This window comes from Halichoerus grypus, chromosome 4 (genome assembly GCF_964656455.1).
Source record: "Halichoerus grypus chromosome 4, mHalGry1.hap1.1, whole genome shotgun sequence".
Lineage (NCBI taxonomy): Eukaryota > Metazoa > Chordata > Mammalia > Carnivora > Phocidae > Halichoerus > Halichoerus grypus.
This window is the reverse complement of record NC_135715.1, coordinates 170,527,866-170,548,973: the sequence shown is the minus strand read 5'-3', so window position 1 is coordinate 170,548,973 and position 21,108 is coordinate 170,527,866. Positions and strand designations below refer to the sequence as shown.

Below are 21,108 nucleotides of genomic sequence, written 5' to 3'. Positions count from 1 at the left end.
GAGTCTCTTCTAAAAGACTTTAAAGTGTATATAAATAGTCAACATTTAACTATGTGTTGGCAAATTAATCAGTTATAGAATAAGTGCTGACGAAAAATTAAGCAGGTGTATTCTGGGGGGAAAAGACTTCTTAACAACCATAGCATCAACCCTCATTTCCCAGATTGCTTAGCCCTTAATAATCAAAAGCCCTTTATAGGTTGCTCTAAAACTGGAACAGAATGGGGAAAGTGAGGAAGATACTCAGGTACTGGGTAGAGCAGGGGACAAAGCCAAAGACAAGTGTATGGGGAGTGTGAGAGGAGGAGATAGGTTTTGGTATCCTTTATAGACCCAAATAGTTGTTCTTCAATATTGGATATAGTTTTAACCACATAAGTTTATATTAATATCATTTCATGCTGTACTTCTTCTGGGGATGTTGTAATAATAATTTGAGAGTATCCTTAATCTCCTTTTTCTTCTGTTAACATTCTTAATGAAGAATTGGATATATGGGGTAAGAATTGATAAATGCCATAAGAGGAAAAACATACTGGCAAAATGCTCCTAGAGTTCATCATTAACCTTGTCTTACATACATAGCTTGGCATGTGTCTCCTTTTAAAGACAGCCACAGTGAAATTCATATTTATATCCTTCTCTCTCTTACTATCCTGCTATATCTTGTCTTTTCTTTTTTATATTTTCTTTTAGTGGTAGGCGTGGGGGTTGCCATCATTGTGGTTGCCATTAGCCCTTTGAAATTAATTATTCTTTTTTGTTTTGTTTTGTTCCTATCTGACATAGTTATGTCTCCTAGCCTCTCTTTCCTAAAACATGTTCTTCCCCATGTTGACTCTTCTAGGGAGGGGAATGTCTGAGGTCAAAGAGGCATTCTTTCACTTCGTTCAGGAAACATTTATTGAGGGCTTGCTATGTGCCAATTTCCCACACAACATTCTGGGAATACACAGATAAATGGACACAATTTCTTTCTTACATTTATAGTATGGTAGGAAATAGGTACTTTAAAGAAAGATGAATAAAATGAAGCAAATGCTGTAATAAAGACGTATGCACACTTCTCCAGGAGCAAAAATGCAGAGCTGACCTAACTATGTCTCCAGAAATCAAGAAAACCTTCTTACATGCAGTGCTTGATTCGTACATGAGGTTGAGAAAAATCGTACAAATTAGATTCACAGAGAATGTATGTTCCAGGCAGAGCAGTTGCCAAAGGCTAACACTTGGAGGTATAAAATAACATTAGCAGGTTCCTGGACATTGAACATAGTTGGAGTTAAAGAAGTGGTAGGAAATGAGACTGACATAATTGGTTGTAATGCAAAAATGGAGCCTTTTATGCTAATCCAATGTTTGAATTCCACTGGGGTAATCCGATTTGTGTCTTATAAAGAAAAATGTCACCAATGAAGAACATAGGAGAGATGCCTGACTGAGGTGGGAGAGACTGGAAGTGAGAATGCCAAGGAAAAAATGAGAAGGCAGTAACAGGAGAGGAGAACAGGATGAAGCATTTAAGACATATTTTAGGAGGTAGACTAAAAAGTTTTTGAGTTTGAGGGAAAAGGAGAAAATTCATGACTTGTAGTTTTGGAAGTAAAGATAATAATAATGGATTTTATGGCAGATTATCTTATTTGAAAATTATCTTTATGCTCATTTTTCAAGTCTGTTTAGCTTGAAGAAAAAACTTTAAATGCTAAAGTATGTAATTAGCTTTTTCCCCCTTGCCGGAAGACAAAAATGAAAGCATGAACCAAAAGATAGCTAGCTTTAAAGCAAGAACATATATTCTTAAGTTTATGCTTTGAATTATTTGAGAAAGGGAAGTTCTTTATTGCAAGTTAGGGAACAGAGTTAAGAATCTGTAAATTCTAGTAAACTTCTTCAACTTATTTCCCTTGGGTAACATTATTTCCTTCATGAAGTCATTCAGTAAAAATACATTGAATATTATATTTGTTTCACATCATAAAAGGTATGAGAGACACAAATAAAATGCAATCCCTACCCTAAGGTTACTTACCAACTACTGGAAGATATAGACCAGTAAACTAACAGAACACTGTCTGACATGCTTTATAGGGGCATAGAGGATAGATGTCCAAATCAGATTCTGGGTGTCCAAGAGGAATTTCTGGGGAAAGTTACGTTTGAGTGGAATTTTGAAAGGCAAGATGGCCAGCTAAATAAATGGAAGAGTCTTTTATGCAGAGAGAACAGCATGTATGAAGATATAGAAGCCTAAAGAGCGTGGTGAGTTAAGGACCTACAAGTAACTGGTATAATTAGAGCACAGTTTGTAAGGGCAAAAGAAATTAGAAGGTAATAAGGTCAGAGAAATAGTCTGTGAACAGAGTATCAAGGGCCAATTGTGCTAAGCAAAGAATTTTATACTTTATCCTAAAAAATAATTGTGGATTAACATTTAATTGCTAGACATATAGGACATCAATCAGAAGAGTCAAGACAGAAGCAAGTAGACCATTGCAACAATCTGATTGGTCAAGTTGGGTTTAGTAGTCTGGAATATACAGTTAAAAACTGAGAGCAACTGCAGATGTAGAACCTAAAATACATAGTACCTCCATGTGTGTATATGAGGAGGAGGTGGTAGAGAGAAGGGAAAAGAGACTGGGTGAAATGAAGAAACCTAGCATTTGCCACAGGTATTTAGCATGGATGACCAGGTAGATAGTGGTGCCATTCAAGAATATGGTAATTAGGGGGCGCCTGGGTGGCTCAGTTGGTTAAGCGACTGCCTTCGGCTCAGGTCATGATCCTGGAGTCCCTGGATCGAGTCTCGCGTCGGGCTCCCTGCTCGGCAGGGAACCTGCTTCTCCCTCTGACCCTCCCCCCTCTCATGTGCTCTCTCTCTCTCTCATTCTGTCTCAAATAAATAATAAAAAAAAAAAATCTTTAAAAAAAAGAATATGGTAATTAGGAAAATAGGATAAAGTTTGGGGTGGGAAATGGAGATTTCAGGTTTTGAACACATTATCTTTTAGGCACTGGTGAGAGACTGAACCAACAAGTGAAACTGAGAAGAAGTTGAATATATAGATCTCAAGTTTTCAAGAGAGGTTTGGGTAGGAAGTACATACTTGGGAGCCATCATTATATAGGCAGTAGCCTGAAGTAATACGTTTTCTAAACTTATATGGGTAACTATAGAGTGAGACATCTAGGAGGCCAACAACATACCAGGAAGAAAAAGAGGAAAAAAAAAAAAGCCATGAAGATGAGTAAGAGCAGAGAGTGGGAGAATGAGAGAATGGGAAGAGTGATTTCACAGCAGCCAAAGCAAGGAAGTATTGGCACCATCGGATGTTGCCAAGAAAATAAGAGAATTGAATTTTTTTTTTTATATTTGGCAACATGGAGAAAATGTATGACAGTGTAGAAGACATCCATTATTTTTGCCTGTCCTACATACCCTCCTTCTTCTGATAACAAAATTTCCATTTTCCTTTAGAGAACTGTTTCCCATTGCATGAAGCCATGTCAGGACTGTCAGCCTAGGTTGCCTGCCCTCTCTTGGCCAGAGGGTGGACATGTGACCTAATCCAGGTCCCTCAGACTCTGTCTTCTTGGATTTTGAATTTTGAGTGGACTGTTTGGTAAAAATAGCTATGTTGGGAACACTCTTAGATGCTTCTGTCTTTAAGATTTATCAGTGTGATGAGATAATGTAATAGTACAAATATAAATATTTTTATCTTGGTTATAACATCAGAAATAAGGTCAAGGAAGATATTTGGTTATGAAGTTTGCTCTAACAAGTAAGATTAGTTTATTGGTGTTTTCTTAGCCTAGGTAAATCTCTATGTGATTGTTGCATTATTGAAGTAACTTAACTTGTTTTGTGTTTCAAGCCCATTACTCTACCCAGATCCTTGAAAGCAAAAAAAAAAAAAATTGGATTAGTTACATAATTGAGAAAATGTATCAGATCTTTTCCCAATGGCAGACCTTAAAAATATGTCAAACTTGTTTATGAAAAGTCAACACTCAAATTATGTCTACAAAAGAATAGTGTAGCATAATGACTAAGGGCCCAGACTCTAGAGACAGACCACCTAGGTTCAACTCATACATTCCCTACTAACTAGATGTAAACCCCAAGGAATCTCTGGGGTTTTGTTGCCCCATCAGTAAAATGGAGATGGTACTTATCTCGAGGGGGTTATTGAAAAGATTAAATGAATTATTAAATCCAGTCTTAGAATAGTACTTAGCACATAGTATATATCAATTATTGTTATTATTGCTGATATGGTAGAAACAGCGTCAATATTTGATATGTGAAGGGCTGATGTAAAATAGAAGTAAGACCAGAGCTCTGACAAAGTCATTGTTTTCAGTTCACATGAGCTTCATTGAACTTGGGACAAATCATCTGAATTGAGGTGGATGTGGTGTGGGACAGTTCGCACACCCAGGTTTCGTTTTGAGTGTTAAATGTGTGCAAATATGAAAATTCAAGGTTAGACTTAGAGCAAAACTGCCAAGTTTTAGATTACTCATTTCAAAACTAATTAATATATTCAATTTGGGGGCAAACCCTGTTAACCAGTTTTGCTGTTTTTTTAGCAAAATTTACAACAACAAACCTTTTTTTCTTCCCTTCTTTCATTTTGGATCCTGGTTTGTGACTTAATTTCATCTTCAGTCCATACATGGCCTGTTTTTTAGCTTTATAGTTAAGTTTAATAATGTAGTAAGTGCCTATAAATCCACCACCCAAAACAAAAGTTAAGATTTTGACAATAATCTGTATCTAATTAATGGTTCCTAACCACATCCATTCTCCACTGCCCTTCCGTCCTCCTGACCACCCTTGTTTGAATTTTTTGGTCAGCCTTTCTTTGCTTTTCTTTTTAAGTACGTGTTTTTACTTTAGTTGTTGCTGAAAGAGGACATAATGTTTTATGTAACATCTTGGGATATATATGTTTTTCCACTTGATGATATCATGGAGTATATCACTATAGAAAATGACCTGACTGTTTCCTTGTTTCTGAAACTCCTAACTTCCTTCCAAATTAAAATCCAGTGATTACGGCATCTCTTGTCAATCATAGCCATATCTTATAGACATTGAAGAGTAAATTTTTCTGGCCCATCCACTGGACTGTACAGGACGAGGTTAACTCAAAACTTAGATTGAATATCAATTTCTTTAAACATGTCCAAATTAGGAAAACATTTTTCTGTTGCCATTTTTCATTTCTTCAAAATCAGCAACCTGTATTGGTTATTAAGTAGGTCACCTGAATTGTGCACTGGATTTTCTTAACTTTCATCTCCTGCTTTCTCATTTTATTTTAGTGTCCGCCCTTATAAATGAGAATGTATTGTGTTTCACACAGTGGAACTATCCTTTACAAATGAAAGGAGCAGAATAAATCATTTTACAGTATATGCGGAACTAGTAAAGATAGCCTAAGATATGAAACCTTTAGGTTCCCAAACAGGACTGGCACAGGTACAATTTAGAGAAAGCAGTGATAATCACGAATAAGTTATGGTCTTTCCTGTGAACATTGGCTTCAGTCATTGATCTCATCTGCCTCAGATGTTACTGTATCCATAAACATCCTTGGACATTATTTTTACTCAAAAACAACTTTGATAAATTCTTTGTCTGTACTGTGAATGTCCATATCTAATGTCAATATCTCTGAGCTAATCTGTTAGCCCACAGTAATTTAGACAAATGGGATGAAGAGGGAGCAGCTTTGGAGAGTTTATGTCAAGTGAATTAGAGCAGTAGTTTAGTGAGCAAATATGGCAGTTATGAAATGGAATTTTTTATCCTGCTGAAGAACTCTTTTTAAAATAAATTGCAATCATAAAGCGGCCACAGTTTATTATGTGTAGACATGTTCAGAATTGGAACTCCTTCATGAACGCTGCTTTGTGCAGGTATTTATCTACTGCCAATAGGGCTAACAGCTCACTCCGCTCATCAGTAGAAAATCTGCTACAGGAAAATACACGGGTGAAAAAAAAACTGGTTAAATATCGTGCTGTTATTCCGTGTGTCTGTTTAAGCTTTCCTGCAAAACAAGTTGACTTAAATTGTTTTAGAAAAAGAAAGTCCAAAAGCCTTGAAAATAGTGCAGTCTAAAAGTGGTATTGATTTTAATCAATGTTAAAAACACTTTCAGAGGAGTAAGATGAGAAACAAGATCAACATGTTTGCCACCAATAGTGACCAACAGTTTATGTCATTGATCTGAGAGTGACTCGGATAAAAACAAATCGTGTGTGTGTGTGTGTGTGTGTGTGTGTGTGTAAAATTAGAGAGAGTACTTTAACACTAAAGATTATTCTTTCTACTTTTATTCAAGCATACTAGCTTATGTTTAACACATATCAAGGTGGCACATCCAGCTTTGTATCTTTTAAAATGTTGAAGAAATTATCAGATTGCATTTTTTGTATGGTTTTGCATAGTACCTCCTATGGAAGATTGTAAGGAACAAGAGCCTATCATGGACAACAATATTTCTCTGGTGCCTTTTGAGAGACCTGCTGTCATAGAGAAGCTCACAGGGAATATGGGAAAACGTAAAAGCTCCACTCCACAAAAGTTTGTGGGTAAGCATTACAAATTATTTTACTTCTTAAAAGGTGGTTTTAACGAGCAGAAGTAGGTTCCCATGTATTAGAGACATGGATGGTATATTTCAATTCAAGAGATAAATACCCACCTCTTTTGTCCATTATTCATTCCTACTTTATGCTGTTCCATGGGTACCACACTTACACACACACACCCTTACGTATATGGGCCTAGGAAATAAAAAAAGACTGATAAAATTTGCTATCTCAAAATGAAATTATATAGAAAGTATAGTAGTATATAAAATAAAATGTTCATTTATGTACAAAATGAAAATACTTGAGGAAAATGGTGTCATCTATAAGCTAGTTTTGTAATCTGTTTTCCAGTTTCCATTAGTGCCAGGTCTTTAAACTCTTTTCTTTACATGGTATTAATGCTTTTGCTATTTGATCTGGAATTAAGAGAAATCTTTTCCCCCAAATTCTTCATTAGAAAAATAATGCAGCAACCTACATTCAAGAGCCTTCATATTTGGACCTATCTTTCATATGTGGATCTTTGTTTTCATCTGACCTATGGTTTTGAAACAAAAAGATTAAATATGATGTATTTAGAGTTTTCTTTTTCATTTCCAAGCCCTTAGATATTCTTTAATACAGAGTTGGCACCATTCTGTACACTGTAAGTCATAAAGTGTCTCTAAGGATGCAAAAAGCATCCAAGTTTTTTAAGAATGTCTAAAAATAGTGATTCTGTATAAGGAATTGCCATTAATTATATATGTAATATATCTATTCTTACAGACTTTACATAGGGTAAAAATTAGAAGAGAAAGATTTTCAAATAGATTCACACATTCTAGTGTCAAAGAGTATTGCAGAACATCCCGCTATGTGTTGAGTGGTGAATGGGAGAATATATTCTCCTTGGTTATTTCAGGGAGGGAAGGCTAATAAAGTTCTTTTACTCCAGTAATCACTTAGAGAAGATTTCCTTCCAATCTAAAATTGAAGAACTAACTAATGACCAAAATATCATTTTAAGACAAGCTGGAGAGAGTTACTGACAGAGCTCATTGGAAAAAAGGCTAGAGAACAGCCCTAAGAGATCACAGTTGATCCTAGGTCAACTTAAAGCCCTTGCAAGAATACTCAAAGGCCTGCCTTGGGCCCTAAGTAACTTTTCTTTCTGCTTTCTCTCTTCCTTTTTATAAATAATTTTTAAATGCCATCTCATCTATTTTTTAAATTGATCAATTTGATGGATGTCCATTAAAATGCCTATATCCCAACTAGACACTAGTATTGTTGGGAAAATATGTCTTTATGTCTTCTGAATCTATTTAGTTCTGTTGTTTGAAATATTTTTGTTTCCTATGACTTAGAGATACTAGTCTCAATTTGATTTGATCACATTCCTTAGAAAAGAGGGACAGATTTTTTTAAATTACATTTTGATTTTTAAAAATTTCTAAAAAAAAAATAATAAAATGACATTAGATTTTTATTAGGAATTTAATGGTATTTTTTATTTGGATTATCCTTTCTAGTAAAATATAAAAAATAATCACACACTGTCTCTATGATTTTTTTTTTATAAATTCCTTTTTACCATGTTCCTCAGTTAAATACTATTCTTTGACCTTATCAAGTCTTCCAGACCAACGATCCCTGAACTTTCTGCATATGTTTTTGTGTCCTCCTTTCTTTTTCTTATCCAGCTTAGATTCCATGGTTAATCACTTTTACCACTCTCTTGACAATATTCTTGACTCTCTTACTTTGTTGCCTTTCTATCATCTCCTCCTGGTGAAACTCCACTCTCTAGTGAAAAGAGGAGCATCTTTCTCATATCGACAGGACTGATAGTACTTGTGGAGAAAACCCCACAGCCTTACAAATTGGTGTCACTATAAATCAATGAATAAGTGATCTCCAATATCAGTTGTTCCATCAATGTATGTAGCGGTCCTCCTTTAATCCATTCTTCAACAGTCCTCTCTCCTACTCAGCCCTGTAGCCATTTCAACATTTCTTCATTCTCCACAAACATTGTATCTCACTCCTTGATGGTATTATATCTCAGTTTACAGGGAATAAAATCAGTCAAAATAGTTTCAATATAATAGCACTAATCTTATAAAGATTATGTTTATTTATATGAATACTTTCTTTTTTTCCTCTTTGTTTGAATGAAAGAAGTATCCCTCTTTCTAATTAAGGTTAATTCCTCTTCTTGTGCTCTGGAATTCTCCTATCCCAGTCCCCCAAATATCTTACATTGTTATTCCTTTTTCTCACTTATATTTTCAACCTCTCCCCTCTCTTGGCATTTTCCTTTTCATATGTAATATGATAAATTTTCATCATTAAAAAAAAAAACTTCCCTTAAACCCAAGTCTCCTTCTAGCTACTACCTACTTTTTCCTTCTCTTAAAAAATGGAGCTGTTGAAAGAGTTCTCTATGCTTGCTTTCCATAATTTCTTTCTTTCTACTCATTCCCCAGTCTATGCAACCTGGCTTTCTTCCTCATTGAGGTCACCACTAGCTTCCATAGTGACAGGTGCAGTGGACCCTTTTTAGACTATCTTACACAACTCCTAGAGAGCATTTGCCACTCTTGAATAATTAATTCCTTTTGAAACACTTCTTTCCTTGGTGTCCATGACATTGATCTCTCTTGCATTTCTTCCAGCTTCTTTGCTCCTTCTCAATCTTCATTATGAATTTACCCTTAACAGCTATGCAAATGGAGCAAAAGTACTAATGGAGGCCTCCATTCGTGTGCCTAAATATTTTAATATTTTAAATCAAGCTGAAAAACTATTGTGTCCTACCTTCTTAACTTGGAAGATTGAGTTCAAATAAATATAGAATCCTCAGATTCCTTAGAGTTCCACACCAGACCTTGAGAGCATGAGCAGAACCACGGCCTGACCTGCAGCCAGGCCTCTCTTAGACCTACCTCTGGTTCTGTCCAGTACCAAAACGGGCCTCATGCCCACGTATGTAGACACTTCAACCTACACATTCTAGACCCCACACATAGCACATAAAGAGTAGTGTGTTGGCCACTCCTCAGGCCTAAGTGTGTGAATACCAGCAGCACAAATTGGTACTCAGGAGGATAGACCCTTTGATGAGGACTGTGCTAACCCTTGATGCAAACTCAGTGTCATTTGGACAAGGAATTCTGGGGTCCTGGGTATCCAGAGTATGGTCCAGGGAGTAATCTCCAGATAGGCACATTCCCTTGGCTATATACATTCCTCATTCCATGAGGAGCAAAAAACTCTGTAAACATGGGGCCCAGTGCAAGAATCCAACTTGCCTTGATCCGTGGGCAGGCATTAAAAATCTTGGTGTTCTTCCAGGTTCTATTTTTGACCTTCTCTTCTTCACACTTTACCTGTGCCTGGGTTATATCTTCTATTCTTGTGGCTTCAGAAGTCACTTTCTATCAACTGATGACTTAGATATCTACATCTCAAGTAGAGGTCTCTCTCCAAAATTTGAGACTATATTTTGGTTATATTTAGTTACTGGACCATGACTATTACTCAGTCTTTCCCAATGTGAACTCATCATCTTTTCTATCTCATTGCCATCCACTAAGTCTCCTAGGCCAGAAACTTGGGCTCCATGTTTAACTTCTTTCTCTTACTCATGTTCTGTGTCACCATGTCTATAATCACCAAGCCCTGGAAACTATATTTTCTAAATTTCTCTCCATTCCATCCAGTTTTCTCCATTTCCACTGCCACTGTACTAATTCAGGCCACCATGATCTTTATGGCAATAACTTCCTAAACCATCTCAATAAATACCTAATCAAGTCACATCCCTGTTTAACCCTTTTAATCCTTATTGCCCTTGGGATAAAATTCCAATTCCTTAGCTGTTGAATGAGCCCTTTTATTATCTTTTCCATCTTTCTCATCTATTTCCACTCTCAGCTATATAGTGAAATGTAAGTAATCCCTTGAACAAGTCATGCCCTCTTGCCTCTGAGCCTTCCTACTTGCTGCTCCACCCCCACATTCCTTTACTTAGCTAGTATTTGTCATCAAATATCTCTGATGCCACTTTCTTCAAGAAGTCTTCTTTTACTCCCCTAATTATATATTCCTTTTATTTGACCTCATAGCATGTATCACACTGTATTAATAATGATCCCTAAATTGCTGTCACTCCCTGTAAACTGTAAGCTTAGAGAATGTAGATTAGGTTTGTCTAGCTCAACTTTTAAACTCTTAACATTGTGATATCTTAAATTGAATGCCATGAGATAAGGTCTCATCATTTTTTTCTTCATTACTCTGATCATTACCCTGATCTCACTTTGGGGACCTCTCTTCAAACCTGAAATTAATACCAGCTATCCAAAAGTGCTTTTCCAGAATGCAGTTCTGTGGATCAGCGTTTTGTCATCAACATTACAAACTAGGCATCCATCTATAACAACATACTAAACATTTATAAGAAGTCCACATATATTTTTAAGAAGTCTTTATCTGTGAGATTTACCTGTCAAAGTAACCAGGCAATTAGTAGGAGACCGTATTTAGTGACAGAATTTTAAAAAGATAAAATATGCTGTCCAAAGCTGGCAATATTTAAAGGAGAAAAATTAAAATTACTTCTCCTGCTTTATGCACAGAACTCTTTCATGGCTAATCCTGAAGTAAAATATAAATTTGTTGAAGTAAATATTAAAGGGAAAACTACAGAAATCCTTCAATCAAGATAAAGTATAGAAAATTAACAATGGATGTACATACCAGCACCATTGCCCATATGTCTGAATAAGGAAGGGGTGGTGTAAAAATGATTAATTCTCCATTTCAAGAAGCAAAACAACAAAACATAGTATTTTCCAAGTTTATAAATAAACTACTTTTGGAAATGACTCCTATATTTAAACAGTCCTAAATTTCATTCAATTTATCAAACAATACAACCTTTTTTTTTTTTTTTTTTTTTTTGAGAGAGAGAGAGACAGAGAGAGAACTCAAACACAAGCGGGTGGGGAGGGGGCGGAGGGAGAGGGAGAGAGAGAATCTTAAGCAGGCTCCATGCCCAGCACAGAGCCCGATGTGGGGCTCCATCTCATGACCCTGAGATCATGACTTGAGCCGAAATCAAGAGTCAGACTCTTAACCAACTGAGCCACCCAGACACCCCCAAACAATACATCTTTTAACAATATTTTAATGGTGATGTTTTTTTAATTCTCCAGGGTGACATATGCTGGCTTTATAATTTTTTTTCTAATATAGCCATTAAAGCAACCAAATTATATAACAGTGAGGTGACAGAGGTTATAAGCAGATCACTCTCGCTTTTGTGATCTTTGTGGCTTGGTCACTGATGTCGAAAATATGCAAAACAGGCATAGTCTCTGACTTATTTTCACCTGGTATTTCTTCTTTTGCATATAGTCGCTGAGCTGTAGACAAGTGGAAATTTTAATTGAGAATGCAAATAATACAGTCAATCATACCTTTCAGCCTAGATGCATTTTCATGATGGCATTAAAACAAGTGCAAATGGCTTGTGAAATTCATATTACTAATCCTCTTTGCAGGTTGAGAGTATTTGTGAGTCTCAGCAGAATTAAAGAGCCCAAATGCTTGATCTAAAGAATAAGATTATCATATTATAGAAAATGGAGACGATAACTTTGTACATTTATATTTTAATCCAATCACTGATTTTGTTGTATTTTGTTTTACTTTTCTCACCCCCCTCCTTTCAGGGGAAAAGCTCATGCGATTCAGCTACCCAGACATTCACTTTGATATGAACTTAACATATGAGAAGGAGGCTGAGCTAATGCAGTCTCATATGATGGACCAAGCCATCAACAATGCAATCACCTACCTTGGAGCTGAGGCCCTTCACCCACTGATGCAGCACCCGCCAAGCACAATCGCTGAGGTGGCCCCAGTTATAAGCTCAGCTTATTCTCAGGTCTATCATCCAAATAGGATAGAAAGACCCATTAGCAGGGAAACCTCCGATAGTCATGAAAACAACATGGATGGTCCTCTCTCTCTCATCAGACCAAAGAGTCGACCCCAGGAAAGAGAGGCCTCGCCCAGCAATAGCTGCCTGGATTCTACTGACTCAGAAAGCAGCCATGATGACCACCAGTCCTACCAAGGAAACCCTGCCTTAAATCCCAAGAGGAAACAAAGCCCAGCTTACATGAAGGAGGATGTCAAGGCTTTGGATACCACCAAGGCTCCTAAGGGCTCTCTGAAGGACATCTACAAGGTCTTCAATGGAGAAGGAGAACAGATTAGGGCCTTCAAGTGTGAGCACTGCCGAGTCCTTTTCCTAGACCATGTCATGTACACCATTCACATGGGTTGCCATGGCTACCGGGACCCACTGGAATGCAACATCTGTGGCTACAGAAGCCAGGACCGTTACGAGTTTTCATCACACATTGTTCGAGGGGAGCACACATTCCACTAGGCCTTTTCATTCCAAAGGGGACCCCTATGAAGTAACGAACTGCACATGAAGAAATACTGCACTTACAATCCCACCTTCCCTCAGATGTTGACATACCTTTTTTAGTTGTTTAATATTATTACTGTCATTAATTCTTATTTTGTGGACGCAGTGTCATTTGCTCTGCCTAATTACAATAAGGAAGAAACAGAAGAGAGAAGGGACAAGGGATATTGTTTCTTGATAACTTGGCTTGTTTATTTTGTGGGAATTTAAGAGCAGTTCCATTTCTGCCACGCATAAATATAAGGTATATCATGCTTTGAAAAAAAATCACTTGATTCATATAGATTTACCTGAGAGATTCTAATTTGCCACTGATGTTCAGGATTATGATTGAAGCCAGGAAAGTTTAGAGTTTTCTGGGTAGAACTTTCTCAGTTTAAAGTGGTACAAGTAATTTTACTCTTCAAGGAAGAATTTTGTTTCAAAATGTAAATTGTTTTTTTTTCCCCCTCTAGAGATCATGGAACACAAACACATTGTTACTTTCAGTGATAAACTCCTTGGATGAGTTTTTGTGGGTTATGTTTACTTCCCCAATGGAATTTATAATACGGTATGTTATACACTGTACCATATAGCAAAAACTTTGAACTACAGGTAGTTAAGGACACCGACAATACATCTGAGGTCCTATGATCTTATTTTTCTAAACTTAAGCACTGTTTTCCATAGTTTTGATGACTGGCATTTTATAGACACCCTGGCAGCCTTACTTTTAACACCTTTAATGAATAGTATTTTTATCTAGTTTTAAGAATAACATATGGTCTAAGAGTGGCTAAGAGGCAGTCAGTAGTTTCCAGAAAGGACCTCTACTTTTCATAAATTTGTTTGGGAAGTTTTCTTTTAAAGTTATAATGTGATGGCAGCATAGTTATGCGTATTTGTTTCTAAAAGTATGCTTACGATTGTCACTTTATCAGCATTTAATCAGTGTTAACCAGTCAGCAGAAAAATATAATTAGGCTAACAGTGGAGGGGGGGGACCCACTCAGAAATCCCTTTTCTGGTATGTCTCTCTTCACTGGTTTTTTCAAGCTGTGACCACCCAGTGTTCTATCTATTGTCCATCATCTTTTACTATTTGAGTGGGAGATCATAAAAATCTTGCTATAGGTTTTTGCTTTCCAAATCTCAAAGCAATTACTAATTACACCCGAATGTGGTAACTTGAACCCCATAAGGTTATGGAACTAGGGCTATTTATTCTAGTATTCCTTCAATAATAATATTTACCACTTTTGGTGCATGGAAAAGGGAACTTCTTTGTAACTTGTACATTAGACTACAGATAAACAAAAAACAAAGCTTATTTTTACCCTACTTGGAGTCTAGAATGTAACCTAACCTCCAAGTGAAAGTCACCATGTCCTGCACATTTTTCTGTCTTGAAAACATTCAACTATTTATAAGTCCTTGTCAGAAATGAATCTCAATCCCTTAGTAAAAATTTTCTCTTCTTTTAATCCATGCATATGTTTCCATTTTTCATGTGCAAATTTTTTATTTCATTTATAAGGGTGCTATTTTTTCTCTGCAGTCCAACAGCATTAGAGGGGAGGAACCAGATGAGATCAAGTCATTTTGGGGGGGGAGGGGGGAGACACACTTGGATGCAGAACATGCTGCTTGTGTTGAGGGAGGCCAGTCCTGTCCATGACTGGAATATCTAATAGCCATTTCTGAATACTGATTCAGTTAAGCAGTAACTGATAACTGCTCTAAAAAAAATCATTAAATAGGATGCTGAAACTATGTTTCTTAATACAGATGCTGTGAGAACTAGCAAGATTAGAGATGTATGGACAGAGAAGCAAACCTGGCCCCAATACTGCTCTTTACTCATTTTCTCATTTATCATCTGCTGATTTAAGCGACTTCTACGCACTAACACAGCTTAGAGCTAGGCAAAAATGATTATAACTCAGCTCTCCTTTACTCGCCCCTCTTGTAATTATTTTTGGAGAAATGTCCAAACTGTTCCTTTAAATCAAAGAGAATGCACCAAAACAGAGACATGAAATGTTTTAAATAGAATGTCAACTTTTTTCCCCCCTGCATGCTTTGGTACATTGTGAATATACAGTATGTTCAAAAGTAAAGCATGCTTTTGAGACTCCCTTACTGCCCCTACCCTAACCACTCAAGAAAATTGGAATTTCCTATATTTTTTTCCTTTTTGGAGGAAGGTAAATAATTTAAGGTTACTGATTTTGTGTCTTACTGCAATTTAAGGAAGCATTTGGATGGCAGATAATATGTTCATCACTTTGGCTGTGTGTGGATCTCTGCTGGCATCATCTAGGAATTTTCTTCAGTGTATGAACAATCATGTACCTAACTGCCCTGGGATGAAGCTGAATTTTAGGTGGACCTAAAGAGTTGTATAGTACCCCCCTGAAGACAGTACTAATGTACACTCTGTTTCTCATTCCATCTCTTTGGAAATCTATTTTATGGAAGGGACTGAATATTTGTGAGAGTGTATTTGCTACAAGTGTATACTTGTACTTTCTTAGCTTCACGATATGAGGAACAGAAAGAGGTAAAGATGGCTCAGGGTGTGGCAGGAACAAATGAGGACGAGGTCAGTTCAGATGTGCAGGTTAGAAAGAATTTTTGTGGGCACAGTGCTTTCTGGGAAACTCTGAATGGCTATATTTGCATGCCTCCTTCTTCACAAAAGGAAATATGCAAGTTGTTAGGGTCTAAAAATAATATGAGAGTCAGACACCAAATAAATCAAGTTTTACATAACAGTTATATGCCCAGTTTACTTAGGTGAGATTTCACATTACAGAGTACTTGAGGGGCATGAAAATGGGTTAGCCTCTCTTTTCTAGTTTGGCAAAAATTCAGAAATTCATCACATTGCTTTGCCCTAATTTTGCCCAGAAATTTATCTCCAGTTCCTGTTGGAGATGTGTGCTGCCTCTCTCTAATAGTGGTCAATCACTTTTAAAAAGCCATTCTAGTCTGGTTTTTTAGAACAGTGAAAATGACCAATAAGCAGATTGGAAGAGATTTCAAGTTGTTAAAACATTCCGTTGAGAATTTTCTGGTGGGACAAAATGGGAAAATGAGAGACCGGGATTTAGATTTGGCTACAAAGTAGGGAATGTCTTTCCTACAAACGTACAAGCAATTGTAGGTGTGCAACAGTGTATGTTTGTACACACGTACACACTCTTAAAGAAAAGTCATGAAAAGGAGCAATTAGTGACCACGTGTTGCAATAGCACATAAAGAATTAAAATTATAATTAACACCTGAGCAATTTAGGAAATTTACCTGATTGTAGTAACAAATATTAAAGAAGTTATTAGTGTGTCTTTAGGACTAGTTCAACTTTTAAACCTTGGGTCTTTACAATCTATTTCCAGAAAAAATCAAAACAAACAAAAAGATCTGTAAGCTGATTTGGTATAACTTCCAAAGTGAAAGAAACACAAATAACTTTTAAATAGGAAGATACAGAAAAGAAAAATGATTAACTTTTACTTGTTGGCAAATGGAGAAAGACCAGAATATTTTAGTGAGCTTGATGTTGTTTTTATTTATAGTTATTGTGTATCGGTTCTACACCTCACAAAACTATGAAGTCTTTATATGTTGTAAAGGTTTGACAAAATGTACATTAGTGAAAGCATCTAGATGAAAATCATATTTTATTCTCCAAATGTTATTTCATCCTATCTCCAAAATGATTCCGTAAAGTAGAAAAAGAAAAGACTGCAAAAATATAAACAAAAATCTGCATGCCCCTAGTTTCAAGACAGAACTTAGATTATAAGAGGTACTGGCTACATTATTGGTTTTTTTTTTACTTTGAAATGTTCATTTTACAAAAAGGGATATGTTACATATGTGGTCATCTTTAGTTATATTTTATATATTGTTTTAGTAAGTACTATCTGTATGCGATTATCAAAAAAAAAAAAAAAATCCCCAAACGCAAAAGAAAAAAAGAGTAGGGGTGAAATTGAAGTTTGTATATATGAGAGTTATCTTAGAAATGTTTTTAAACCTCCAGTTTCTGCAAAATAATTAAAATATACAGTAACTGGTATCTTAAGATCCTGAATTTAACGTATTAAATACTTATAAAATTTCTTTATATTGGTGCCTTTTTAAAATGCATTGAGAGAGTGTTGGTTAGCTGCTGTAGCTCTACAAACACTTTTATTATGTATTTTTAAAAACCACTTAAATTTGAGTACTATATAATACATCTTCGTGTTCTTACGGCAAAACTGTTACGAGGAATTTCCAATACAGAGAATTTCAGCTCATCTGTTTAAAGTAAAAGGAAACTTTGAAACCAGATTTTAATCTTATTAGTTTGATAGTATTTCTGAATACCATTACAAATCACGTAGGTAAAATATGGCATAGAGGGAAATTTCAGCTGTGAATTGCATTATGGCATGTGTTTTTGTTTTGTTTTTAAGGAAGAATAAGTTCTAGTATCACACAAGGCTTTATTAGTGGAATTTTTGGTCAATAAAATACAGTATTATTTTGGAATTTACAGACTAGTGTTGTACTAGTCTGAGAACCACTGTCTCCTAATCTGTTAATGTTTTATGGAATAATGTAAAGAAGCAGGTAATTAATTCTCCTTGAACAAAACAAAACTGAACAGTCATATCACATTGCTATTCTCCAAAGCATAATCTCAAATGGTTTCCTACCATGATTGTGTATTACTTGCAATGGATGTGTTAGGATATGACAGCTTTTAAAAAAAAAAAAACAAAAACATAAACAAAAAAAACAAGCTGCTTGTTATACAAAGCAAATGTCATATGACCAAGAAGCTGTGATACGCTAGTGTTTCTTTTTATCATAGTATATTGCTAGGCCAAATAATGACACCTTGAATATTTTTACATTTATTGCAGAAACCTAAAATTTTGGGATTTCCATAAGGTTTTTATGTAACATTATATTTCTAGCTTTTTAGTTTTCTCTTGCTGTACTGTAAGTTTGTGGATATTTTTCACATGCACTCTTAGAAATAAGTTCCTAATTCTGTTTATGGGGTTTTCTCCCATAACATTGCATTTGTATATTTTCTGTATAAATTTGTTGTGAATTAACCTTTACCCCATACAGAGAGTGGTACGTGAATGACTAGTTTTCTAAGATGTCCTTTTTATTGTGAATAAAATATAAAATTTAGAGGCCCTCTGCTAAGCCGCATAAAATACAACATATAACTTCATAAAGGTACAGATAAGCCAGTTTGCAGTTAATTGGGCCCTTCAAATTACCTCAAGTGACACACAGTAAGAAAAGCTTCTCAAACGGGTGCAGGTCACTGAATCCCCTACTATGCACTTATCAGGATTCTACTTAATTTACTGGAAATGGATTTTTAAAAAATGAATACACTGTAACAAGGGAAGGACTCTGGGTTTGGGTTCTTGTTGTTTTATTATTTTGTGTGTGTTTTTTTAAGTAGTTCAATTTCTGAAACTGTGATAAAACATTTTGACTGTCAAGCACTCTCAGATTTTGAACATAAATCACTTCCCCTTCTGTGTAACGAAGTTCTTTGTTAGCTCTTAAGTTTTGCCTCTTCCCCCACCCCCTCTTTGCTCCCCTGTCTGCGTCGTCCGGCCTCTGGACAGCTCTGCCTCTCCTTCCCCCACTAGTGTGACGATTAGGTCAACTCTTCGATTCATCAGTCTCTTAAGTCTTAACATTTTTTTGTGTGATTTTTGTTGGCTGTATAATTTGCTGACATATTTTTATACTCAAGTGTAGTTTTATATTAAAAAGAGAAGTAGTTGGATTAAACATAGTAAGATATATAACCCTTGTGCTACTTTCACTTTCAAATATTGGGTACCTAAAGTAGGACTTCAGAGATTATGTCATCATAATATGGTATGTTTGCCTTCCTTTTTAGTTGGGTTTTGTGTTCTGATTTGGTTTTCCTTCTAAAATGTATGAGAGATTAAACAATTCTTTGCAAGAATTTAGAAAGATGTTAAAAGTCTAAAGCAAAAAGTCTTAACTGTCTCCCAGTTGGGAGAAAATGCTTTAACATTACTATAATAATATTCCAGGTTTGGAGGGGGCTCTCCAGGCTTCATATCTGCTCTTAATAGTTGGATCTTTTAGACCATGTGTTATTTGCAATCCCAGAATGATTGCTTCTGCTATTTAGTTCAAAAGATATTTTTCTTTTCTTTCTGTACAAGTGCAATACTTTCCTTGAAGTCTTAAAAACTATGGTTATTTTTTTTTTAACTGACCTATTCTTTCTTTAGTTAATGACAAAAAGAAACCCTTGAAAATCATGGTATGTTAGTTAAAGGACACAACAGGCAAAGAAAAACACTCCATAGTCAAAAGATTAGAGAATGTTGAAAACAGTAGTCTAATCTTATGGTATCTATATTTAGGCTAAATTTTCACTGGAACTGGTAATCTTTTGCCTGAGAAATGCGTCCTAAAGTTGAAAAAGTTGCAGTTCTTAAAGACTGAATTTTCTTCTTACCCTTGCCCAGTGTTTTAAATATTTTTTATTTCATTTTCCTTCTTTTGGAAATGAACTTAAAAGCAAAGCACTTAGCTCAATTTTAAACACCTATCACCTACTGAAGACAATTTTTAAGAAATATTTGGAGCACTGTTTTCATACAAATTTAAGTAAGAAGTATTTTTCGTATCATACATATTTATATGTAGAATGCTGGTTTTCTTTTTTTATACCCGTGTCCCTGTAGTAAAACTGCTGTAATGTAAATACATGTTTTGTTAAAAGATAACATTTCTTTGGCATTTCTTTTAAAGGCAGTTACTGCATTTGTATAGTATGTGTCTTGGCCATTTTAGATTTTTTTCTTTAACAATACCAAAGGTAATTAGACTACTTTAAAAACTAATTGCTTGACAGTTTTTAGGATATTTTGAGTTTTAGAAGCAAAAGAAAAAAAAAATAGGTCAAACCAGTAAACCTCATTTTTTTTTCAAACTAATAATTTGGGAAAATAAAAATTGTTTAAAAAAGAAATATATATAAATATATATGTAAAATTAAAATTCCAGACCTTGTATGTCAGGTTTGCTCAGTGTAATGTAGTTTTTTTAAGGCTCAAATACAATACCTCAGAAAATGAGGTTTACTATGGAAATACTGAAACAGTCTTTGTAGCTGTGTGACGAGTCACTCTGCTATATTACCAATTTGGAGACCTCTGCTAAACAGTTTTATCACTGCAGACTAAAATGTGGGACTTGTATTTTCTTTGTTTTTAATGCACACACATACATGTTCTGTGCATGTATGTGGGTACCATGTATACGTGTGTGAGTGTTGTATATGCATGTGTGAGCGTGTGTCCGTATGTGTGTACAACTAAAGAAGCTGCAGAAACTTTGTAATACTTTGTGAAAAGGATTATATTATAAAGGTTTGTACTGTCTGAGTGCACAGCTACTGGAATAAATTTAGGGAATCTCAGGAACAAGCATATAATTTGTCCAAGATTTATTTCTTCTCAGAAGTGTAAGTGCAGTTTTTAATTCTGTATATTATTTAATATTTTACCAATAAAATAAACTTCTGACATAAAAAGTTTGCTATAAAAACTTTCTGGTGAGAATTCTGTACACAAACACATCTTCCAAATACAGAAGATTAAACTTGAATAATGTCAGGCTTAAGTTACTGTCCTTGTGTATACATGTCACACTGCTTGACCCAGAGATACGGGTGCACTGGAGATCAGGAATCTCCATCTTTACTCTTCCAACAGGTTTCATATATATCTTATTTTACCCTTAAATCTAAGAGGTATGTATGTCAGAGCTTATCCTCTATATATTTATAGAAGAAACCTAAGGGCGGAAAGTTGTTGCTCCAAAGTACACAGTAAATTATGCAAGGAATTCAACAAATGGTTCAATAACCATATTGGAAAACAGCATTTCTTAAGAGTCAGACCAAGATTAAAGAAGGATTAAGTCAGAGACATGGTTCGATC

The 21,108-nt window shown here is 35.5% G+C and overlaps 1 protein-coding gene across 4 annotated transcripts in view; it reads left to right on the top strand.

The window, feature by feature from the left end:
- Positions 1 to 20,713, top strand: part of IKZF2 (IKAROS family zinc finger 2) — a 153,220-nt gene extending 132,507 nt beyond the window's left edge. For all 4 annotated transcript variants that reach the window (XM_078071286.1, XM_078071285.1, XM_036123354.2 and 1 more), the window contains 2 exons: positions 6,469 to 6,612; positions 12,339 to 20,713. In XM_078071286.1, coding sequence (XP_077927412.1) covers positions 6,469 to 6,612; positions 12,339 to 13,063 — 869 coding nt within the window. In that variant the 3' untranslated portion in view covers positions 13,064 to 20,713. The remainder of the gene's footprint in view (positions 1 to 6,468; positions 6,613 to 12,338) is intronic.
- Positions 20,714 to 21,108: the final 395 nt, after the last annotated feature.